Source organism: Pristiophorus japonicus, chromosome 8 (assembly GCF_044704955.1).
Source record: "Pristiophorus japonicus isolate sPriJap1 chromosome 8, sPriJap1.hap1, whole genome shotgun sequence".
In the NCBI taxonomy this organism is placed as follows: Eukaryota; Metazoa; Chordata; class Chondrichthyes; family Pristiophoridae; genus Pristiophorus; species Pristiophorus japonicus.
The window spans coordinates 68302005-68328108 of NC_091984.1; the positions used below are offsets into that span (position 1 = coordinate 68302005).

Here is a 26104-nt window from a genome sequence, read left to right on the forward strand (position 1 = left end):
TTCTTTCTATCTTTTGCTTCTGCCCCCATTCTACTTCTCCCTATGTCTCCCTGCATAGGTTCCCATCCCCCTGCCATATTAGTTTAACTCCTCCCCAAGAGCACTCACAAACACTCCCCCTCGGACATTGGTTCCGGTCCTGCCCAGGTGCAGTCTGTCCGGTTTGTACTGGTCCCACCTCCCCCAGAACCAGTTCCATTGTCCCAGGAATTTGAATCCCTCCCTGCTGCACCACTCCTCAAGCCATGTATTCATCTGAGCTATCCTGCGATTCCAACTCTGATAGCACGTGGCACTGGTAGCAATCCTGACATCACTACTTTTGAGGTACTACTTTTTAATTTAGCTCCTAGCTCCCTAAATTCGTCTTGTAGGACTTCATCCCTTTTTTTACCTATATCGTTGGTACCTAGATGCACCACGACAACTGGCTGTTCACCCTCCCTTTTCAGAATGCCCTGCACCCGCTCTGAGATGTCCTTGACCCTTGCACCAGGGAGGCAACATACCATCCTGGAGTCTTGGTTGCGACCACAGAAACGTCTATCTATTCCCCTTACAATTGAATCCCCTCTCATTATAGTGCTCCCACTCTTTTTCCTGTCCTCCTGTGCAGCATAGCCACCCACGATGCCATGAACTTGTCTGCTGCTGCCCTCCCCTGATGAGTCATCCCCCTCAATGGTACCCAAAGCGGAGTATCTGTTTTATAGGGTGATGACCGCAGGGGACCCCTGCACTATCTTCCTCGCACTGCTCTTCCTGTTGGTCATCCATTCCCTATCTGACTGTGTACCCTTTTCCTGCGGTAAGACCACCTCACTAAACGTGCTATTCACGTCATTCTCAGCATTGTGCATGCTCCAGAGTGAATCCACCCGCAGCTCCAGCACCGCAATGCGGTCCGTCAGGAGCTGCAGCCGGACACATTTCCCGCAAACATAATCGTCAGGGACACTGGAAGCATCCCTGACTTCCCACATAGTACAGGAGGAGCATAACACATGTCCGAGCTCTCCTGCCATGACTTAACCCCTAGATAAACTTAATTTGGCAACAACAATGCTAAAAGGTTACTTACTGATAAAGAAAAGAAAAACTACTTACCAATCACCAGCCAATCACTTACCCCCTTGGCTGTGACGTCACCTTTCGATTTCTTTCAACTTCTTTTTTGCCTTCTCACCCTGCTGCAGCTGCACAAGCTGGCCTCTCCGACTCACCACGTTGGGCCTTTTGTAGGCCTCAAACGTCCCCGGACTCCCTGCTGCTCGCACTCCTGCCTCTCCGACTCACCACATTGGGCCTTTTGTAGGCCTCAGACATCCCCCGACTCCCTGCTGCTCGCACTCCTGCCTCTCCGACGCATTTGGCCTTTTGTAGGCCTCCGACGTCCCCGACTCCCTGCTGCTCGCACTCCTGTCTCTCCGACTCACCACGTTGGGCCTTTTGTAGGCCTCAGACGTCCCCAGACTCCCTGCTGCTCGCACTCCCGCCTCTCCGATGCGTTGGGCCTTTTGTAGACCTCCGACATCCGGGGAATAAACGGGTTCTTTTCAGAATGGTAGGCAGTGACTCGTGGGGTGCCGCAGGGTTCAGTGCTGGGATCCCCAGCTATTTACAATATACATTAATGATTTAGATGAAGGAATTGAATTTAAGATCTCTGAGTTTGCAGATGACACTAAGCTGGGTGGCAGTGCGGCTGTGAGGAGGATGCTAAGAGGCTGCAGGGACATTTGGACAGGTTAGGTGAATGGGCAAATGCATGGCAGGTGCAGTATAATGTGGATAAATGTGAGGTTATCCATTTTGGTGCAAAAACAGGAAGGCAAATTATTTTCTAAATGGTAACGGATTAGTAAAAAGGGAGATGCAACGAGACCTGGTACATCAGTCATTGAAGGTAGGCATGCTGGTACAGCAGGCGGTAAAGAAAGCAAATGGCATGCTGGCCTTCATAGCGAGGGGATTTGAGTATAGGAGCAGGGAGGTCCTGCTGCAGTTGTGCTGGGCCTTGGTGAGACCACACCTTGAGTATTGTGTGCAGTTTTGGTCTCCTAATCTGAGGAAGGCATGCTTGCTATTGAGGGAGTGCAGCGAAGGTTCACCAGACTGATTCCTGGGATGGCAGGACTCACATATGAGGAGAAACTGGATCGACTGGACCTGTATTCACTGGAGTTTAGAAGAATGAGAGGGGATCTCATAGAAACATATAAAATACTGACGGGACTGGACAGGTTAGGTGCAGGAAGAATGTTCCCGATGTTGGGGAAGTCTAGAACTGGGGGACACAGTCAAAGGATAAGGGTAAGCCATATAAGACCAAAATGAGGAGAAACGTCTTCATTCAGAGAGTTGTGAACCTGTGGAATTCTCTGCCACAGAAAGTTGTTGAGTCCAGTTTGTTGGATATATTCAAAAGGGAGTTAGATGTGGCCCTTATGGCTAAAGGGATCAGCGGGTATGGAGCGAAGGCTGGGGTGGGGTACTGAGGTTGAATAATCAGCCATGATCATATTGAATGGCGTGCAGGCTCGAAGGGCCAAATAGCCGGCTCCTGCACCTATTTTCTATGTTTCCAGTGGAGTTCTGCAGGACTCAATACTAAGTCCTTTGCTTTTTGTGATATATATCAGTGATTTAGACTTGAATGTAAAGGGTATGATAAAGAAGTTTGCAGATGATATAAAAATTGGCTGTGTGGTTGATAATGAAGAAGAAAGCTTTAGACTGCAGGAAGATATCAATGAACGGGTCAGGTGAGCAGAACAATGGCAAATTAAATTCAATCCGGAGAAGTGTGAGGTAATGCATTTGGGGAGGGCAAACAAGGCAAGGAAATACACATTAAATGGTCGGACACTGAAAAGTGTAGAAGATCAAAGCGATCTTGGAGTGCATGTCCACAGATCCCTGAAGGCAGCAGGCCAGGGCGATGAGGTGATTAAGAAGGTAAACGGAATACTTATCTTTATTAGTCCACGCATAGAATACAAGAGCAGGGAGGTTATGCTTGAACTGTACAAAACACTAGCTGGGCAACAGCTAGAGTACTGCGTGCAGTTCTGGTCACCACATTACAGGAACGTTGTGATGATATTAGAGAGGGTACAGAAGAGATTTACAGGATGTTGCCTGGACTGGAGAATTTTAGCCATGAGGAAAGATTCGATAGGCTGGGTTTGTTGGGAACAGAGGAGGCTAAGGGGAGAGCTAATTGAGATGTATAAAATGATGAGGGGCCGATTTCGAGTGGATAGGAAGCACCATAGAAAGAGAGAGAGAAAGAGAGAAAAGAAAGAAAGAAAGAGCTTTACAGCCAACGAAGTAAATTGCGCACAGCAAACTCCCATAAATAGCAATGTGATAATGATCAGATACTTTTGTTACGTTGATTGATGGATAAATATAGGCCAGGACACCAGGAATAACTCCCCTGCTCTTCTTCAAAATAGTGCCTTGGGATCTTTTATGTCCACCTAAGAAAGTTGATGGAGCCTTGGTTTAACAGTCTCTCCAAACAGTAGCACTCTCTCAGTAGTGCATTGGAGTGTCAGCCTAGATTTTTGTGCTCAGATCTCTGCAATGGGACTTAAACCCACAACCTTCTGACTCAGAGGTGAGAGTGCTATCCACTGAGCCATGGCTGACACTTAGAGGAGGAGAAGATAGAGAGAGATGGGGGGGGAGGATTGAAGGTGAAGAGAGAGGAGCGGAGGGGAGGGGAGAGGAGATCAAGAACTCTGGGTGGATTAAGAGCACGGAGAGGGAAGTGGGGATGGTGGAAGAACATGATCCAGGTCTAAAGCGGGGGATGAGAGTGAGAACGTGATCCAGATGGTAAGATGGATCACGTTTTTCCAACCCTACCCCCACCCCCTTTACACCCTCACCACATTCTTACTCTCCTCCTCCTAGAACTGGCTGATTTGTTGGAAAGCTTGGTGTGTGTGTAGCAAGTGACACAATTGGACTGGACAAAATCCGGAAGTTATGACACTGTCACCATTCATTTCATACCCAATAAACCTGTTGACAATCCATGACCCACACACAATGCCTCATCTATGGGACGGTGGTGGGAGAAGGTGAGGAGCCTAGTGGGGGGCGGCAGGAGGAACTTGAGCAGGAAGATCAGGAACCAGGGGGCGCGAGCAGCAGAGAGGGAAAGAAGGTCAGGAACCCAGGAGGGGGGGTTGGAAGAAGGTCAAGAATTTGGGCAGGGGGAGAAGTCAGGAACTTGTGGGGGCAGGGGGAGAAGGCCAGGAACTTGGGCCGGGAGGGATGGGGTGAAGGTCAGGAACTTGGGCGGGAGGGGTGGGGTTAAGGTCAGGAACTTGGGCCGGGAGGGGTGGGGTGAAGGTCAGGAACTTGGGCCGGGAGGGGTGGGGTGAAGGTCAGGAACTTGGGTGGGAGGGGTGGGGTGAAGGTCAGGAACTTGGGCCGGGAGGGGTGGGGTGAAGGTCAGGAACTTGGGTGGGAGGGGTGGGGTGAAGGTCAGGAACTTGGGCGGGAAGCGTGGGGTGAAGGTCAGGAACTTGAGTCGGGGGAGAATGTCAGGAACTTGGGTGGGGAAGGTTAGGAACTCTGTGGAGGGGAGGGTCAGGGACTTGAGAGGAGAGGTCAGCAACTTGGCCAGAGGGACGCCAGGAACTTGGTGGTAGTCAAGAACTTGTTGAGCGGAAACAGCTCATAAACTTGAGGGGTGGGAGGAAAGTTAGAAACTTGTTTAGATGATGGGGGAGGTCTTAACCAGCCCTGTTTGTTCTATGTGAGCTCTGTTCTGTCTGGAGCCTGGCATTCGGAATGGCTCAAATTACACTTTGCAAACTACTTAATTACTTAGACAGGCAGAATCTAATTATATCTTCCAGATAAACTGCTGGATGTGTCTTGTCCTCCAAGGGGACCAATCAGAAATCTGGTGTTGGAAATAAATGCGACCATCATTAAAGCGCTTCCTGCACTGAATCCAGGAGCATGACACAGTGCTCCTGCTGCTCACTCTTGGGTGACCTCCAGCCACGTCTTCTTTGTGCTCAATGTTAAGAAAATAAAAGTTTATTTTGTGTCAGTGACTCCAAGAACCAGGTCGCTGCTCACAATTTAATTTATTTTACTCCCTATCATGTGCTCTGTGGGATTTCTTATAAAGGTACGTTCTGCCATTTATTTTGAACACCTTCAAACAATAATTCCATATCTGTCAAAGTGGAGTCAAATAAGCATATACTGGTTCACAAGTGTTCAGGGTGAATTTGATTTTCTAGAATTGCAGTAGTATTTACAGCCAAGCTTATGTTCTGTGAATTGGAGAATAGGCAACCCGAATAGAATTTTAACAAAAATAATCCATTTTCAATGTTTCAACTAGTCACTCAAAATGCTAAACTTGAAATTATAGCTCAGATTGAAAGCTTTGTGAGAAATGGCTTTTTGTATCTGAGCTGAGTTTACCACACTAAATGATTACCTTTAAAAGCTTTGTATCAATAATCTAGAAAATCAAATCCACCTTTAACACTTGTGAATCAGTATATACTTTCAGTCAACTGGCATCAAAATATATTCTATATTTGACCATTTGTGTTCTTAAGACTGGTTTAACACATTTGTAAATACCAAGCTTTTGTAATAAACAAAAGTTAAGACATGGGAATTTTAACACCCATGAACGGGTGGGTTGGATTTGGGTGGATTGTAAAAACTAGAGAAAATTGAAGCCGACCGCAACCTGGCTCCAACGCACACACATCCGGGTTTAACAGAGGCGCATTAGGCTGTGTGCAAGTAACCTGCTCACTGGCGTCAGCACGATAATTAGCACAGGCGGGTCAGCACTTAACACAGCACTTAATATGATAATCTCATTGAAATGTGGGAATTTTCAATTCATTTTAACACTCCTTTGAATTTACAGCCTCCAAAATGTGTTTTTGGAGGCTCAGGAAACTCATCAGTGAAAAAGAGGTGTGTATCAGGTGCACTTCAAGTGGGTCTATCAACTTCAGATTGCCCGAACTCAATAAAGGCTGAGTTCCTGCAGCTGCTTTGTCAGTTCCCTCTGGCAAATGTCTAACAGAGAGTCCTTGTCAGCATAGAGATTTTTGAGAAGTTTGGAGCTTTTCAAATGAAGACCAGTAGGATGAGAGGCCCCATAGATGTTTTTGACATGATATCGGATGAGGACATCAGTCAACATCTACAGCAGTGACGACTGCTGTGCTGGAATCAGCAGGTGTACGAGAGAGCTGCACAGGAGAGCGATGCAGAACATCAACGAGGAGACCAACAGAGGGGCTATGGTCACAGGAGGCTATCCACGTAACAGGGAGTACAGACAAAGCCTCAGCTTCCTTGACCTCTCAGAAGAGCATTCCTTCTGCTGGCTGAGATTGTCACGACAGGTGGCCGCAGACATCTGCCTAGAAGAAGACCTGCTACATGCTGGATCTTGCAGCCTCATATTACCAGAATCTGTAAAAGTCAACACGGCCTTCAATATTTTGCCTCTGGCTTTTTTGTGGGTGCTACCAGAGACATATCGAGGGGCTCGCAGTCTCTTGGACATAAATGCATGAGGCAGGTGATGATTGGATTATTTGCCAGGGCTGGGAGTTATATAAAATTCTCCTGTGATGACAATAGTCAGAATCAGTGGGCACTTGCATTCACCTCTCTGTCTGGCTTCCCATGGGTACCAGGTGCCATCAAGTGCACACATTGTATAGAGTATGAGAGGAAGCTTGCCGGGAACATAAAAACTGATATGTGAAGAGAAAAAGAGTAGTGAAGACAAATGTAGGTCCCTTGCAGTCAGATTCAAGTGAATTTATAACGGGAAACAAAGAAATGGCAGACCAGTTGAACAAATACTTCGGTTCTGTTTTCAGGAAGGAAGACACAAATAATCTTCTGGAAGTACTAGGGGACCGAGGATCTAGTGAGAAGGACGAACTGAAGGATATCCTTATTAGGCGGGAAATTGTGTTAGGGAAATTGATGGGATTGAAGGACCAATAAATCCCTGGGGCCTGATAGTCTACATCCCAGAGTACTTAAGGAAGTGGCCCTAGAAATAGTGGATGCATTGGTGATCCTTTTCCAACAGTCTATCGACTCTGGATCAGTTGCAATGGACTGGAGGATAGCTAATGTAACACCACTTTTTAAAAAAGGAGGGAGAGAGAAAACGGGTAATTATAGACCAGTTAGCCTGACATCAGTAGTGGGGAAAATGTTGGAATCAATTATTAAAGATGAAATAACAGCGCATTTGGAAAGCAGTGACAGGATCTGTCCAAGTCAACATGGATTTATGAAAGGGAAATCATGCTTGACAAATCTTCTGTAATTTTTTGAGGATGTAACTAGTAGAGTGGACAAGGGAGAACCAGTGGATGTGGTGTATTTGGACTTTCAAAAGGCTTTTGACAAGGTCCCACACAAGAGATTGGTGTGCAAAGTTAAAGCACATGGTATTGGGGGTAATGTACTGACGTGGATAGAGAACTGGTTGGCAAACAGGAAGCAGAGAGTTGGGATAAATGGGTCCTTTTCAGAATGGTAGGTAGTGATTAGTGGGGTGCCGCAGGGCTCAGTGCTAGGACCCCAGCTATTTACAATATACATTAATGATTTAGATGAAGGAATTGAGTGTAATATCTCTAATTTTGCAGATGACACTAAACTGGGTGGTGGTGTGAGCTGTAAGGAGGACGCTAAGAGGCTGTAGGGTGACTTGGACAGGTTAGGTGAGTGGGCAAATGCATGGCAGATGCAGAATAATGTGGATAAATGTGAGGTTATCCATTTTGGTGGCAAAAACACAAAGGCAGAATATTATCTGAATGGGGGAAGATTAGGAAAAGGAGAGGTGCAACGAGACCTGAGTGTCATGGTACATCAGTCATTGAAAGTTGGCATGCAGGTACAGCAGGCGGTGAAGAAGGCAAATGGTATGTTGGCCTTCATAGCTAGGAGATTTGAGTATAGGAGCAGGGAGGTCTTACTGCAGTTGTACAGGGCCTTGGTGAGGATTGTGTTCAGTTTTGGTCTCCTAATCTGAGGAAGGATGTTCTTGCTATTGAGGGAGTGCAGACTGATTCACGGGATGGCTGGACTGACATATGAGGAGAGACTGGATCGACTGGGCCTTTATTTACTGGAGTTTAGAAGGAGAGAGGGGATCTCATAGAAACATATAAAATTCTGACGGGACTGGACAGGTTAGATACAGGAATAATGTTCCCAATGTTGAGGAAGTCCAGAACCAGAGGACACAGTCTAAGGATAAGGGATAAGCCATTTAGAACTGAGATGAGGAGAAATTTCTTCACTGAGAGAGTTGTTAGCCTGTGGAATTCCCTACCGCAGAGAGTTGTTGATGCCAGTTCATTGGATATATTCAAGAGGGAGTTAGATGTGGCCCTTCCTGCTAAAGGGTTCAAGGGGTATGGAGAGAAAGCAGGAAAAGGGTACTGAGGTGAGTGATCAGCCATGATTTTATTGAATGGTGGTGCAGGCTCGAAGGGCCGAATGGCCTACTCCTGCAACTACTTTCTATGTTTCTGTGTTTCTATGTGGCAATCCAAGGACCATCACATCAACCAGGAATTTTTATCAACCACAGGGATATTATTCCATCAATGCACAGCTGGTATGCAACAAAAAGAAAAGGTTCATGCAGGTGTGCGCCTAATTCCCTGAGAGCTGCTACGATATGTAGTCCAACATTCCAGACCATTTTTTCGAGGAAGCAGACTTAAGGGCTAGCTAGTAGGAGATGATGGATAGCCCCTTCAAGCTTGGCTCACGACTCCTGTGAGGAACCTCACCAATGTGGCACAGGAGCACGACAACGAGAGCCACACGATCACCAGTTGTGTCATAGAGCAAGCCATGACAATGTTGAAGATGCACTTCAGGTGTTTAGATGGGTCTGGAGGTGCCCTTCAGGGTCTCCAGAAAGATCGTGCTGTGTTGCATCCTGTACAACCATGCACAGCAGAGAGGATTACATGTGGAGGAGGAAGAAGGTGCTTATCAGGCATCTTCAGATGAGGAGAACATTAAAGAGGAGGAGGAATATGATGATGGGGCATCCATTGCTAGACCAGCAGAATATATTGGTGCTAGGGATTCCCTCATAGCTAGAAGGTTCAATTAATTATTCTGACAAATGAAAGCTGCCACCAGCACCAAAAGCCCCTCTCTCCCTTTGCACTAAACAGTCCTTTAATTATACATATACCCATTGCACATCCACTTAATGGGTCCTGTCATGTAGTGACATTCATCATGAACCATGCGAAAGGGCAAGTTGGCATTCAGGACGAAATAATGGGCAAGACATAGAAGTGGTGTTACTCAATACATTTTAGATGTTATTAGAAAAAAATTAAATTTAACATAGCATTTTGTCATTCATCCATGTGCATACCCTTGGTGAATTACAATTGCTTTAACTTACGCTTTCTGCCGCTTCTACATAGTGCACCCCGTGTGGCTTCAGCAGGGGTAGAGGCAGGCTGCTCTGACTGCTGAGATGCTTTTGGCCTACGACCTCTGGGCTTTGGAGCACCTGAGAGCCCCGCCAAAGACTGCTCCACTTGCACCTGTGCAGGCGCAGATTCGGCCATCAGGAGACGAGGCAGCATGTTTGGATACTGGCTGAGGGGGTAATAGGTGAGAAGTGGGAACACTTTGAGTGGAATTCCAACTTCGATCTCCTCTTCCACCATCATCCCTCTCCTGGACCAGTGCCACATCACTCCTACCACTCTTCTGCAGACCAGCCTGGTGAAGAGCAGTGACGCATTGTAAGGCCAAAACCTGTACGACTGTGGTCATGGCCTGCATGGACTCATTTGAGAGCTGTGCTTGAAGCTCCATGGAGGTGACCACTCTCTCCATGGCAGACATTTTCTCCACTCCCTGCACCACCAAACCACTAGTGATTGAGTTGGACTCCTCCATTCTCTCCGCTAGTGTGGAGAGTATGCATGGCAAATTTCCTGATGCACCACTAGCATTCTTCTCCTTAATGATGGCCTCCTGGGTTTAGCATCTATATCCAGCTGAACAGAGCTTGGAGAGGATTGTGCCCCCCCTCCCCCCGACCCCCTCCCTCCCCCCCCGCCCAATGCAGACTGCCACCAGTGCCTGCTCGTGCTCACTTGTGAATTGTGAATCACCAGGTGAAAACCCAAATTAATACCGAATTGAACCCACTGAAGTATGAGTATTTGTGCTGGTGCATGGCACTACATCATGTGATGGTGCACCCTCTGAGCAATAGTCCTCGTGCATCTCCAGCGACACTTGCTGTATGCGTAAAGGCCCTGGAGGACAAAGGAAAGGGATATGAATTAATCATGGAAAGTAACGATCTTGACAATTACCATACTCAGTCTTCTCATAGTTTAGTCACTGATGAAATAAAGTTGGCATGTGCGTCAGAGATATTTTAAATTCTGTCACCAGCCATCTGCAAGTTCCCAGTCTCTCCATCTCCAATTGAGAGGGATGCAAATGTGCCACTTATCTCCATGGCATACTTCTCTGCATCTGTGAGCTGTACAATTTGTGGTGGGCAACCTCCAGTTCTCTCCCTTTCCCTTGCGGTTTGTGCTCTCTTCTACAAGGGGTGAAAAAACAGACCTATGAGTGAATGAAGGTCAGGTATTAACCCGATGGAGCCATACATTTGGTGACGGTGACTATCAGGCAGATGCATCACATTGCATAAGGAATGGGGTGAGTGGCCGTGGTAGATGGATACATGGGAGGTGAGGAAGTGCATAGAAAGTGAAGGATGGGTGCTGCTGAAACGTAAGTATGTGTGAGGAGTGATGTGATGGAGTATATTGGCAAGACAGAGTGAGAAAGGGGGAGCTTACACCACAGAATACTGTTGAATCAGCTAATATACTTACTTTTTCTGACCTGCTTAGGTTATTAAACTGCTTCCTGCACTGCATCCAAGATTGGGGCACAAGGCTCCTGCTGCTCACCTCCTCAGCTACCTCCAACCACACCTTCTTGGTGATAGCCGCAGGTTTCTTTGTCCCATTGCTAGAGAAAGTATGTTCTTCCTGCTTCTGACAGCACACAGCAGTAATTCCAGGGAAGCATTGTTAAATCTGGTTGCTGCCCTTGCAATTTGTGCATCCATTTTAAAGACCACCTGGCTTCTCCAAATTCCATTTCTGCATTGGTCCTTTAAATAGTGAACTTGAGATTGTGTCATGGAGCTGCGCATCATGCCCACTGCACAGCTTGGAAACGCAAAACTAAGTCAAAATGTGTTGCCCGAGTGAAGTTGAAATCAGAGGATCCAACCCGTTGGTTTTACTTCTAGGATTCGTTCACGCCATTCACCATCCCTGCTCCCCCATTCGGAACAATTCCTTTACACAATATCAAGGCCATTGTATTGTAACTTTCCATATCTGTTGCCTTTAACTTAGTTCCAAAGTCAATTTTTTATTGTGCTGTACCATACATATTTACTATGGTTTTAATTTAATATAATTTTTAAAAAGGATTCGAGCAATAATCTGTTAATGTGGTTTTCATAGCTGAGTATTTTTTTCCTTTTTGCTTAAGAGTGTCTCTTTCTATTCACAAGAGGCATAGCATAATTATATTTTGCTGCTTGCACTAAAGTTGTTCATCCATTGTTTGATTCTTGCTGATTCCTGCAGTGTTTGTACATAATGGGAATGTTCCCTTAAAGGAGATGGTGATAAAATTTAACTACCCAAGAGGCTTGATATGGATATACTAGACTTAAGTTTTCTTTGTTGTCTGAATAAAATGTAAAAGACTGTAAAAATGGTGATTCTGTGTTGCTGATTTTAATCAGTATATCATGGAATATATATGTTGTACATTATCTTGCAAGCAGGTGCTGCACAGGTTTTGTTCTTGAATAAAACCATAATTGTATTCAAGGTTTCTATTGCTGCCAAATATCTCACTGATTCCCCTCCCTTCAATGTTTTACAGCGCATGGAATATGATAGAGCAATGCAGTATATATTGTTCTTACCAACAGATATTTTACTTTACTAGTCTACACAAAATAAAATGTGAAATGTTTCCTGCTATAAAAACAGAACAAGTCCAACATCACTTTTGATAACTATTAATGAATCTACAATTTTCATAGCTTTGTGGCTATAGTTACTATTTCCAATTCTAGGAACAAACTTAATTATGAGAAGTACTTACCAAACAAACCTACGTTCTATAATTGTATGTACATCTGTAACTATATGCTGTTTCAAAGGCGCATGAAACACTGTTTGACATGGAGCTAGTGGGTCTTCGAATATCTATTAACAATAATTCCTTTATGAATGCATAGTTAAATAATGTAACAAGAAGCCCACATCACAGAAATAAGTAATGTTCAATTCCTTTACTACGGGTAGCTGCTCTGGATGTTCTTCTTTCCCTGTGACCAAGACCGTGCCTCTCTAAGTATCTACAATAATTTGTCCCAATATGTTGGCACAGAAACCCACAACTTATCTGATTTTCTCTCATCTCTAAGATGAATTACTGCACTGTTAAGGGCTGTTTGAAAAATTTCTGACACTTGATAACTTTATTTATTTGCTTGTTGGTGGAATGAGGGCTGACCCATATGCACAAATAAAAATCAATTATGGTCATACTATGAATTTGTATTTGTGTATGAAATTAGTTTTCCCAGACTCCCCACTCCATAGATCACCTTACACCACTTACCAAGCTTCAGCCAAGAGTGTTGGTAGCTGACTTGTTTCCCAGTCTCTACCAGTGCTACTGTTCCATATGTCCTATATGCACAAGAGTGACTGCGGGCAATTGTTTCTTTCTCCTCTGAACAAGTACCTAACTTCCAATTAATATCTTTGCCTCATGTTCTGGCCAATCTACTGAGTAGGGAATCACTGGTGAAGGATGACCACTCCATATTTCATTGTATTTGTATACCACACTGTGAATTGCTCAAGATAAATATCACATTTAGCTTAAACTGAGTGCCGATTTTAACCCTACGCACCTGACGGAAATCGAGCGGACTTACCTGCCAACATCCCTCATTGACCCGTCGTCTTCTGTTTGTACCTGCTGTTCTGAGCAGGTGGCAAGAATCCATGGGGGTCCTTCTTAAAATATGCACAGTGGGGTCAGATGGTCATCGGGCCCTGACTGCAATTATTAATCTGGCCAAAGCTGGGAAGTCAGTGTGGCTTTCTCCCCAGGTAAAGATAGCAAGAAAAGGATGCAGGGTCAGAAGATACCGGATTGAACTTCTCTTTTGGGGCCAGGAGCAGGATGCTCTTCCAGGCCCAACAGGAAAAGTCTAGATTTCTCCGGCCCTGGGCTCCTCCAGCTTCCCTCCTCCGAGACCCTCCCAAAACCCTCTCCATGCAACTTGCTTTGTTGCTGCCGACTGTTCCTTTGCTGCCAGCCGTGGCCTTCTGCCATCCATTATTCTGCTGCTTCTTGCTGGGCAGCTGACTGGCAACATGTAGATGAGGCCTGGGAGCTAAAATCATCTGAGTCTCATGTTGCCTGGGTCGAGGGGTTTGGCCCCCACCTTCCTGATTCCTGCTCTGGTTCAAAATTGGGGATCTGGTGTTTACCAATGTAAATACCTAACTATTATTCTGTTGAGTAAGCAAAGACTGAATAAAAAAGCAAAATACTGCGAATGCTGGAATCTGAAATAAAAACAGAAAATGCTGGAAATCTCAGTGGGTCAGGCAGCATCTGTGGAGAGAAACAGAGTTAACATTTCAGGTCGATGCCCCTTCGTCAGAACTGGCGAATGTTCGAAATGAACAGATTCAAGGAGCACTGAAAGGGGGAGGAGAGGAAAGAACAAAAGGGAAGGTCTGTGATAGGGTGGAAGACAGGAGAGATTTGAGAGACTGAATAAAGCTAGCTCTGCTTATTGTTAGATGCTTTTAGGCTATCATTTCAATTTTCTCCACAAAATGTATTTATGCTTCCATCAGAAAGCTGTACTTGCAGGGAATGCAAGTTGGAGATAGGGCTACAACACTGTAAATGTCAATTCCCTGACCTGTGCGCTCGTCTAGTGGACTTCCCCACTGGTAGCATGGGATCAATAAATTTACCCTTTGGTGTATTCAAAGATGAAAGGTTAATTGAATTTGCTTTATACAGTCTGAATACTTTATATGCATTTATATTGAAAACATATGACAGGTAGATTAAAAACATGACTATTTTGTTCTCAGTGCAATTTGACCTTTTAGAATTTAAGAAAATCTAATTGTCTCTGAATTTTCCATGAGGGCCATTTATTGAGAAATATATTTAATATGGTCATTGCTCTAAACTGCCTGTTACAGTGATGTCACTAAAAAAGTTTGTTAATCCATGCCATTTATATCCAGCTATTTTAGGTGACAAAAATCAGAATTTGTGCAGCAGTAAGTGTAGCAGATGCATTAAATTTAAAAGTGAAAATTAGCTTCAGTTTATTCTTCCTTAATGAAGCTAAGAAATTTTAGAAATAAGGACAATTTTTTCATGCTTGCTAAAAATGCTTGAATCTGAAGCAAATAATGGAAATATATATTTTTCAATCTTCTGTTAAAGAAAAAAAATAATGTATGATAATGTGAAAGAAATAGTTTTAGTTATTGAAGTCATTCTCCTTTCTACTTTATTTAACCTGAAATGTATTCATTCTTTGCCCTGCAATATAAAGTTAAAGGAGAACTCATTGGGGATGCAGCTCGTATTTTCAGAAACCTTTTTGATTGTGGGTCTCCCAGGTGCCCTATAAAAAAAGTTTAACAACTTAATTGACAATTTAGGGTGTCTTAACATGAAATTAAAATAACTACACTTAACCAAAACTTGCATTCACTGCATGATTCAATTTTGCCAGCAGCAAAAAAAAATTATGAACAAAATGATATGTAAAAATTTTAATCGTTCATCATTAACACAATTTTCAAACACTCAACTAATGCTCATGCAAAATAGGCTCAAAGTTCAACATAAAGAAAGCTTTTTTTAATGATCACTTTATTGTATTGATTCTACTTAATTTGCATCAGTAACATTTTGACTGTGCTGGTGCGTTTACTCTTGTGGTATAAAAGTACAATTTGTAACTAAGATTATTAACGAGAATGTTTATTGTAAGAATTAGACAGGAGTGATGCCACCTTGAAAATTGCTTGATTTCTGTGAATTGCTTGATAGTGAATGGGTGACCAAGAGACAAGGCAAGAGCAGGAAGGTAGTGCAGGAGTCCCCTGCGGTTATCTCCCTCCAAAACAGATATACCGTTTTGGGGGCGATGACTTACCAGGGGAAGGCACCAGCAGCCAGGTTCTTGGCACTATGGGTGGCTCTTCTGCACAGAAGAGTGGGAAAAAGAGTGGGAGAGTTATAGTAATAGGAGACTCTATTGTAAGGGGAATAGATAGGAGTTTCTGCGGCCGCAACCGAGACTCCAGGATGGTATGTTGCCTCCCTGGTGCAAGGGTCAAGGATGTCTCAGAGCGGCTGCAGAGCATTCTGGAGAGGGAGGGGAACAGCCAGTTGTCGTGGTACATGTAGGTACCAACGATATAGGTAAGAAGCGGGAAGAGGTCCTACAAGCTGAATTTAGGGAGCTAGGAGTTAAATAAAAAGTAGGACCTCAAAGGTAGTAATCTCTGGATTGCTACCAGTGCCACATGCTAATCAGAGTAGAGGGAGCAGGATAGTTAGAATAAATATGTGGCTTGAGCAGTGGTGCAAGAGGAAGGGATTCAAATTCCTGGGACATTGGAACCAGTTCTGGGGGAAGTGGGACCTGTACAAAAGGGACGGTCTGCACTTGGGCAGGACTGGAACGGATGTCCTGGGGGTAACATTTGCTAATGCAGTTTGGGAGTGTTTAAACTAATATGGCAGGGGGATGGGAACCTATGCAGCGAGACAGGGCGAAGTAATATGGAGTCAGAAACAGATGGTAGAAAGGTAAAAAGCAATAGTGGAAGGCCGAGTAAACAAAGACAAGAAACAAAAAGGGCCACTGTACAGCAAAATTCTAAAAGGACAAAGGGTGTTAAAAAAACAAGCCTAAAGGCTTTGTGTCTTAATGCAAGGAGTATCCGCAATAAGGTGGATGAATTAACTGTGCAAATAGGTGTTAAGAGATATGATGTGATTGGGATTACAGAGACGTGGCTCCAGGATGATCAGGGCTGGGAACTCAACATCCAAGCGTATTTAACATTCAGGAAGGATAGAATAAAAGGAAAAGGAGGTGGGGTAGCATTGCTGGTTAAAGAGGAGATTAATGCAATAGTTAGGAAGGCCATTAGCTTGGATGATATGGAATCTATATGGGTAGAGCTGCAGAACACCAAAGGGCAAAAAACGTTAGTGGGAGTTGTGTACAGACCTCCAAACAGTAGTAGTGATATTGGGGAGGGCATCAAACAGGAAATTAGGGGTGCATGCAATAAAGGTGCAGCAGTTATCATGGGTGACGTTAATATGCATATAGATTGGGCTAACCAAACTGAAAGCAATACGGTGGAGGAGGATTTCCTGGAGTGCATAAGGGATGGTTTTCTAGACCAATATGTCGAGGAACCAACTAGGGGGAGGCCATCTTAGACTGGGTGTTGTGTAATGAGAGAGGATTAATTAGCAATCTCATTGTGCGAGGCCCCTTGGGGAAGAGTGACCATAATATGGTGGAATTCTACATTAGGATGGAGAATGAAACAGTTAATTCAGAGACCATGGTCCAGAACTTAAAGAAGGGTAACTTTGAAGGTATGAGGCATGAATTGGCTAGGATAGATTGGCAAATATACTTAAGGGGTTGACAGTGGATGGGCAATGGCAGACATTTAGAGACCGCATGGATGAACTACAACAATTGTACATCCCTGCCTGGTGTAAAAATAAAAAAGGGAGGTGGCTCAACCGTGGCTATCAAGGGAAATCAGGGATAGTATTAAAGTCAAGTGGCATACAAATTGGCCAGAAATAGCAGCGAATCCGGGGACTTGGAGAAATTTAGAACTCAGTAGAGGAGGAAAAAGGGTTTGATTAGGGCAGGGAAAATAGAGTACGAGAGGAAGCTTGCAGGGAACATTAAGATGGACTGCAAAAGCTTCTATCGATATGTAAAGAGAAAAAGGTTAGTAAAGACAAACGTAGGTTCCCTGCAGTCAGAATCAGGGGAAGTCATAACGGCGAACAAAGAAATGGCAGACCAATTGAACAAGTACTTTGGTTCGGTATTCACTAAGGAGGACACAAACAACCTTCCGGATATAAAAGGGGTCAGAGGGTCCAGCAAGAAGGTGGAACTGAGGGAAATCCTTATTAGTCATTGAAGGTTGGCATGCAGGTACAGCAGGCGGTTAAGAAAGCAAATGGCATGTTGGCCTTCATAGCGAGGGGATTTGAGTACAGGGGCAGGGAGGTGTTGCTACAGTTGTACAGGGCCTTGGTGAGGCCACACCTGGAGTATTGTGTACAATTTTGGTCTCCTAACTTGAGGAAGGACATTCTTGCTATTGAGGGAGTGCAGCGAAGATTCACCAGACTGATTCCCGGGATGGTGGGACTGACCTATCAAGAAAGACTGGATCAACTGGGCTTGTATTCACTGGAGTTCAGAAGAATGAGAGAGGACCTCATAGAAACGTTTAAAATCCTGACGGGTTTAGACAGGTTAGATGCAGGAAGAATGTTCCCAATGTTGGGGAAGTCCAGAACCAGGGGTCACAGTCTGAGGATAAGGGGTAAGCCATTTAGGACCGAGATGAGGAGAAACTTCTTCACCCAGAGAGTGGTGAACCTGTGGAATTCTCTGCCACAGAAAGTAGTTGAGGCCAATTCACTAAATATATTCAAAAGGGAGTTAGATGAAGTCCTTACTACTCGGGGGATCAAGGGTTATGGCGAGAAAGCAGGAAGGGGGTACTGAAGTTTCATGTTCAGCCATGAACTCATTGAATGGCGGTGCAGGCTAGAAGGGCTGAATGGCCTGCTCCTGCTCCTATTTTCTATGTTTCTATGTTCTATTTTCTATGAAATTGTGTTAGTGAAATTGATTGGATTGAAGGCCGATAAATCCCCAGGGCCTGATGAACTGCATCCCAGAGTACTTAAGGAGGTGGCCTTGGAAATAGCGAATGCATTGACAGTCATTTTCCAACATTCCATAGACTCTGGATCAGTTCCTATGGAGTGGAGGGTAGCCAATGTAATCCCACTTTTTAAAAAAGGATGGAGAGAGAAAATGGAATTATAGACCAGTCAGCCTGATATCGATAGTGGGTAAAATGATGGAATCAATTATTAAGGATGTCATAGCAGCGCATTTGGAAAGAGGTGACATGATAGGTCCAAGTCAGCATGGATTTGTGAAAGGGAAATCATGCTTGACAAATCTTCTGGAATTTTTTGAGGATGTTTCCAGTAGAGTGGACAAGGGAGAACCAGTTGATGTGGTGTATTTGGACTTTCAGAAGGCTTTCGACAAGGCCCCACACAAGAGATTAAAGTGCAAAGTTAAAGCACGTGGGATTGGGGGTAGTGTGCTGACGTGGATTGAGAACTGGTTGGCAGACAGGAAGCAAAGAGTAGGAATAAATGGGTACTTTTCAGAATGGCAGGCAGTGACTAGTGGGGTACCGCAAGGTTCAGTGCTGGGGCCCCAGCTGTTTACACTGTACATTAATGATTTAGACGAGGGGATTAAATGTAGTATCTCCAAATTTGGGGATGACACTAAGTTGGGTGGCAGTGTGAGCTGCGAGGAGCATGCTATGAGGCTGCAGAGTGACTTGGATAGGTTTGGTGAGTGGGCAAATGCATGGCAGATGAAGTATAATGTGGATAAATGTGAGGTTATCCACTTTGGTGGTAAAAACAGAGAGACAGACTATTATCTGAATGGTGACAGATTAGGAAAAGGGGAGGTGCAACGAGACCTGTGTGTCATGGTACATCAGTCACTGAAGGTTGGCATGCAGGTACAGCAGGCGTTTAAGAAAGCAAATGGCATGTTGGCCTTCATAGCGAGGGGATTTGAGTACAGGGGCAGGGAGGTGTTGCTACAGTTGTACAGGGCCTTGGTGAGGCCACACCTGGAGTATTGTGTACAGTTTTGGTCTCCTAACTTGAGGAAGAACATTCTTGCTATTGAGGGAGTGCAGCGAAGGTTCACCAGACTGATTCCCGGGATGGCGGGACTGACATATCAAGAAAGACTGGATCAACTGGGCTTGTATTCACTGGAGTTCAGAAGAATGAGAGGGGATCTCATAGAAACATTTAAAATTATGATGGGTTTAGACAGGTTAGATGCAGGAAGAATGTTCCCAATGTTGGGGAAGTCCAGAACCAGGGGTCACAGTCTAAGGATAAGGAGTAAGCCATTTAGGACTGAGATGAGGAGAAACTTCTTCACCCAGAGAGTGGTGAACCTGTGGAATTTTCTACCATAGAAAGTTGTTGAGGCCAATTCACTAAATATGTTCAAAAAGGAGTTCGATGTAGTCCTTACTGCTAGGGTGATCAAGGGGTATGGCGAGAAAGCAGGAATGGGGTACTGAAGTTACATGTTCAGCCATGAACTCATTGAATGGTGGTACAGGCTCGAAGGGCTGAATGGCCTACCCCTGCACCTATTTTCTATGTTTCTATGTTTCTATGTTTCTGATTCTTGTTTATTTCTCTCTCTCCCCCTAGTAAATCTCTGTCCAGGAGTAGAACAAAAGGTTGTTTTTATCACAGCTCGTGTACACCCTGGGGAATCACCTGCATCGTTTGTGTGTCAGGGTAAGTCCTGTATTGCATGTCTCAATTTAGTTGCTGATTAAATAAAATATCATAGCAGTTGTCTCAGTGATTCCATGGGGGTAATTTTTATTTTTCTATTTTCAAGCAAGGGCACTGTTTCTGTGTTCTGGATTAATAAAGAACCCATAAAACAAATAAAAAAACATTTTTAAGTAGGATTCCTCATCATTTATGCAATACTGCAATTGAATTTGCAGTTTTAATAGGATGTTATATGCTTTCAAAGTGCAGCTGTTTAAGCTACCAAACTTGACTTTTCTCTTTTGTTTTATTATTATCCAAAAGGGCCTCTCGTTTCTGATTTGACAGTGCCCAATGTGCCAAATTAGGAGTTCCTGTTGTTGTTTACATGAAAAACTAGAACTAAATTTATTCCATTTATTAAACTCATCTAGTTGATAAATTGTAATATTATGCACAATCGCCTACACAGGGAATTTGTACCAGAGATATCTGAATGGTTTCTCCATTCTGAACTGTGTTGAATAAAAACGTTTTTTTGATTTGTTTCTTCTCTTGAGTAATAGCTTTGCACCTGCTGACTTGTTGAATTGATTGAATGAAAATAAAATACACACTGGTAATTGTCCAGCTTTTGCACAAAATAATAATGGAATTACAAAATAGCAAATTCCAAGCATTAACAAGGTTGGAATTCTGATTCTAGTGATGCACTGTGCACTTACTGAAAGTATATCTCGAGATGTGTGTACATATAATGGAACTGATTTTAATTCACGGTGCACATCAGAAGGTTGAAGTGGAGCTAGCCATTTTGAGGCCCGGGCCTCATTTTCATGCTGTCAGCATCAAACCAGTGCTGGAAAGCACCTCGACAGGGAGAGGCGATTTTGGGGAGGAGGCGTGGGTGCCTGGCCACGAGCCGGCAACAGGCCAGAGTATTTTTTTTGTGTGGGCCCAAGAGCACGCCTGGTTCTCCTAGCCCCACAAAATTAATTTTGGTTATTTGCTGAGCAGCCTCCAGTGGTCCTTTTAAGGATCCCTGGTTCGTCTGTTCATCATCATAGGCAGTCCCTCGGAATCGAGGAAGATTTGCTTCCACTCCTGAAGTAAGTTCTTTGATGGCTGAACAGTCCAATACAAGAGCCACAGACTCTGTCATAGGTGGGACAGATAGTCGTTGAGGGAAGGGGTGGGTGGGACTGGTTTGCCGCACGCTCTTTCCGCTGTCTGCGCTTTATTTCTGCATGCTCTCGGCGTTGAGACTCGAGGTGCTCAGCGCCCTCTCGGATGTACTTCCTCCACTTAGGGCAGTCTTGGGCCAGGGACTCCCAGGTGTCAGTGGGGATGTTGCATTTTATCAGGGAGGCTTTGAGGATGTCCTTGTAGCGTTTCCGCTGCCCACCTTTGGCTCGTTTGCCATGAAGGAGCTCCGAGTAGAGCACTTGCTTTGGGAGTCTTGTGTCTGGCATGCAGACTATGTGGCCTGCCCAGCGGAGCTGATCGAGTGTGGTCAGTACTTCAATGCTGGGGATGTTAGCCTGAATGAGGACGCTGATGTTGGTGCGCCTGTCCTCCCAGGGGATTTGTGGGGTCTTGCGGAGACATCGTTGGTGATATTTCTCCAGCAATGTGAGGTGTCTACTATATATGGTCCATGTCTCTGAGCCATACAGGAGGGAGGTATTACTACAGCCCTGCAGACCATGGGCTTGGTGGCAGTTTTGAGGGCTTGGTCTTCAAACACTCTTTTCCTCAGGCGGCCGAAGGCTGCACTGGCGCACTGGAGGTGGTGTTGGATCTCGTCGTCGGTGCCTGCTCTTGTTGATAGGAGGCTCCCGAGATATGGGAAGTGGTCCACGGTGTCCAGGGCCGCGCTGTGGATCTTCATGACTGGTGGGCAGTGCTGTGCGGTGAGGACAGGCTGGTGGAGGACCTTTGTCTTACGAATGTTTAGCGTAAGGCCCATGCTTTTGTACGCCTCAGTAAATACGTCGACTGTGTCCTGGAGTGCAGCCTCTGTATGTGTGCAGACGCAGGCATCGTCCGCGTACTGTAGCTCAATGACAGAGGTTGGAGTGGTCTTGGATCTGGCCTGGAGACGGCACAGGTTGAACAGGTTCCCACTGGTTCTGTAGTTTAGTTCCACTCCAGCGGGGAGCTTGTTGACTGTGAGGTGGAGCATGGCGGCGAGAAAGATTGAGAAAAGGGTTGGGGCGATGACGCAGCCCTGTTTGACTTGGGTCCGGTTGGGATTGGGTCTGTGATGGATCCGTTGGTAAGGATCACGGCCTGCATGTCGTCATGGAGCAGGCGGAGGATGGTGGCGAACTTTTGGGTGCATTCGAAACGGAGGAGGACACTCCATAGACCCTCGCGGTTGACAGTGTCAAAGACCTTTGTAAGGTCGAAGAAGGCCATGTAAAAGGGCTGGTGCTGTTCCCTGCATTTATCCTGTAGCTGTCGCGCTGCAAAAATCATGTCTGTCGTGCCCCAACAACTACGAAATCCGCACTGTGACTCCAGGAGAAGCTTCTCGGCCACAAGAAGAAGACGGTTGAGGAGGACTCTAGCGACGACTTTCCTAGTGGCTGATAGCAGGGAGATCCCTCTGTAGTTGCCGCAGTCAGACATCTCCTTTTTTAAAGATGGTCGCAATTACTGCATCTCTGAGATCTCCCGGCATGCTCTCCTCCCTCCAGATGAGAGAGATGAGGTTGTGTATTCGCGCCAGTAGTGCCTCTCCGCCATACTTCAGTGCCTCAGCAGGGATTCCATCCGCACCCGTAGCCTTGTTGTTTTTAAGCTGTCATGGCTTTTTCTACCTCGTGCAGTGTTGGGGTCTTACTGAGGTGGTGGCGGGTATCATGTTGCGGGATGGAGTCGAGAACACTCGAGTCAAAGGCAGAGTCTCGATTGAGGAGATCTTCGAAGTGCTCCTTCCAGCGGGCCCTGACTAGCTCAGTGTCCTTGATGAGTGTTTCCCCTTTCTTGGCCAGCAGTGGGATGGGGCCTTGGATGTTTGGCCCATAGATGGCCTTGACTGCGATGAAGAATCCTTGCACATCATGGTTGTTGGCCAGCTGCTGTATCTCCTGCTTTCTTCATCCACCACATGTTCTTTAAGTCCCGGGTTTTTTGTTGGACCTCAGCCTTGAGCCATCTGTAATGCTGTTTTGCTGCTCCTGCGTTGGGTTGTTGTTTAAGGCTCAGAAATGCCATGCGCTTGCGATCTATTAGCTCTTGGATCTCCTGATCACTCTCATCAAACCAGTCCTGGTGTTTCCTGGTTGAGTAACCGAATGTCTTTTTGCAGGCACCGGTTATGGAGGCCTGGAGGGCAGACCAAGCGCTGTGGGCATTCTGCATCTTAGGATTGTCAAGGCACGTCAGGTTAGCTGTGAGGCGTTGGCTGTATAGGCTCTCTTAGCTGGGTTCTTAAGTGCTCCGGCATTGACTTTTTTGCGGCACTGCTTCTGCTGTCCCCTCCGCTTTGGGGCTATGTTGATGTCGATGATGGATTGGATTAGGTGGTGGTCCGTCTAGCAGTTGTCGGCTCCTGTCATGGCGTGGGTGATGCGCACATCCTCACGATCCCTGGCTCGGACGATGACATAGTCGAGCAGGTGCAAGTGCTTGGAGCGAGGGTGTTGCCACGATGCCTTGTATTTGTTCCTCTGGCGGAACAAGGTGCTGGTGATGATAAGTTCATGCTCTCGATATTTTGTCAGGAGTAGGGTACCACTGAAGTTGGCTTTCCCTCCCCCTTCTCTGCCAATCACACCCCCCAGAGGTCTGTGAACTTGCCAACCCCGGCATTGAAGTCACTGAGGAGGATCAGTTTGTCACCCGTGGGGTCGCAGGACAGGGATTTTTCGACGTTGGTGTAAAAACCCTCTTTGGCCTCATCAGTTGCATCAAGTGTCGGGGTATACGCATTGATGACTGTGGCGCACTGGTTCCAGGATAGGGTGAGTTGAAGAGTCATGAGGCGTTCGTTAGCCCCGCAGGGGGAGTCTTTGAGGCGGTCGACCAGCTCGTTTTTGATGGCGAAGCCGACTCCGTGGAGGCAACGTTCTGCCTCTGGTTTCCCTTTCTAGAAGAAGGTGTAAGCTCCACCTTGTTCCTTAAGCTCGCCTTCCCCTGCCCGCCGGGTCTCGCTAAGGGCGGCGATGTCGATATCAAAGCGCTTAAGTTCCTGGGCAACTATGGTGGTGCGGCGTTCCAGCCTGTCGCTGTTGGGGTTGTCCATGAGGGTCCTGACGTTCCAGGTCCTGAACTTCATGTTAACGGAGTGGAAGATGCCTGTGCGTGACTTCTTTTAATGTGGGGTGGTCGTTGCACACCAGCTACCACACGAGCTTAGCTGAGCGAGGTCTTGATGCTATGGCAAGGGGGTCCAAGATGTCTGGAGACCAGGCACTGCTATCTCTCCTTCACAAGAGTCTGGGCCTCCTCGACGACGGCTGGACCTCCCGTGGTGACAGTCGACCTTCTCCTCAATGACGACCGGGTCCCCCTCTCCCACGTCAGCGACTGGCCTCCCCTCCTCCTTCAGTGACGACTGGAGCTCTCCTTCCGTACCGGCGATCTGGCCTCTTCTCCTCCAACACGTGGTGAGTTCCATGGCTGTGACCCCCCCTGCCCTCCCACCCTGAACTCCGATGGGCCACTTACCCTCCCAATGCCTGTCCTCAACCAGGCCTCGGATCACCTACCACCAAGGGCGCTACCCAGCGCCAAGCCTGCAGCCAACATCTCGCTGCAGGCAGCTAGGCCCATATAGTCTGTTCAACACCAGTGGGAATAGGCGAAGTGTACTCAGCAGATACTATGCAAGTGGTAGGACCTCAATTACCATATCGCAAGTGATGCACTCAAAATAACGGATGAAACTGAGTACTGTGAACAATGAGCAAGTGTGGCCTTAGCTCCTTTAATAAGACTCCAGAGTGCAGATACCTCGTGGGTGGCCTGCTTGTATACAGTGCTCCCAAGGGATGCTGGGATCCCTTGAGACTCTTAACAGGTAGGCCCTCTGGTGGTAGTGTGATACAGTTTGCACGGGGTTAAATACATAACAGCAAGTAGCCTCCTATCTAAAATAGGTGTCTGTTCTGGCCACCTATCTCAGAACCCTGCCTAAGATGATGGTAAGTGAAGTGCCAGTGTAAGTATGATGGTTAGTGATCATGCCAATTTCAGCCCACCACTGTCCTTTTTACACCAGGTGGAGACACTTAAAATCAGCTCCAATTAATTCAGTTTTCATCTTTTCCCTCTCTATGTGGACATCCTCCTGGATGCTTGTATTCACCGCTGTGTGCCTTCCTCTGGAGTGCTGACAGATTCAACTTAATAGGGGTGAAATTTGGCTTGGTAACACAAAACATGTGATAGCAAATTGGAAGTCTGTTTTTAAACTCCGGCCAATTTTGTCTTTGAAGTCAATCAAAAAAGAATGAGGCGAAATGTTAATTGGGCTGCCAATTCATTAACGTCGGTTTTGTGCGACCACCCAAGACGAATTTCACACCCCGATAAACCTTCCACTATGCATCATAATTTGTGCTGCATATCTCTGACATGATTTAATTGTAGGTCTGTGGGTTATCCATCCTGAATAAGACATTAACAAACCCTTTGTACAGGCGATCTTTGGACTGATGTTACTATTAATTGTCCAAAATCACTAAATTATATGTGTGCAACTATATGCATAACCACAACACCCTGTGTGTTTATATATATTTAAGGCCCGGAATTTGCGGTCAGCTCTGAATCAAAGCTCTTGCGGTCTCTGTCGAGAAGTTGGGGTTTTCCAATGCGTAATTCAAATCAATGGAGTATAGTAGGAGTCCCACAGTGCAAGCTGCTGTTACGCCAATAAGTTATCTAAGCAGTCAATCAAAACGCTGAACTCTCGTAGACAGAGAACAAGAGAGTGGGTAATGTTATGTATGTAAACATTACCAATGTGTAAGACTTACCTTATCTTACCCTGTATGCACCTTGTCATCCAGGGAGCTCTAAATTTGGCAGCTCTACCCTTTTTCTTTGTGGGAACATATTTACCCTGACCCCTGTGTATCTCCCTCTGGAATGCTTCCCACTGCTCTGACACTAATTTATTTTCTAGTAGTTGTTTCCAGTCCACTTTTGCTAAATCCCTTCTCAAGCTGGTAAAATTGGCCTTCCCCCAATTTATAATCTTTACTTCGGTTTTATCTTTGTCCTTGTCCATAACTATGCTAAATCTAACTGAATTATGATCACT

General features: G+C 45.6%; 1 protein-coding gene across 4 annotated transcripts in view; it reads left to right on the forward strand.

The window, feature by feature from the left end:
- Positions 1-26104, forward strand: part of agbl4 (AGBL carboxypeptidase 4) — a 1656729-nt gene that overhangs the window by 1182525 nt on the left and 448100 nt on the right. For all 4 annotated transcript variants that reach the window (XR_011594058.1, XR_011594059.1, XM_070886905.1 and 1 more), the window contains exon 7: positions 19756-19845. Coding sequence is in view for 2 of the 4 variants with exons in the window: in XM_070886905.1 (XP_070743006.1) it covers positions 19756-19845 (90 nt within the window). In the remaining 2 variants the exon portion in view is untranslated. The remainder of the gene's footprint in view (positions 1-19755; positions 19846-26104) is intronic.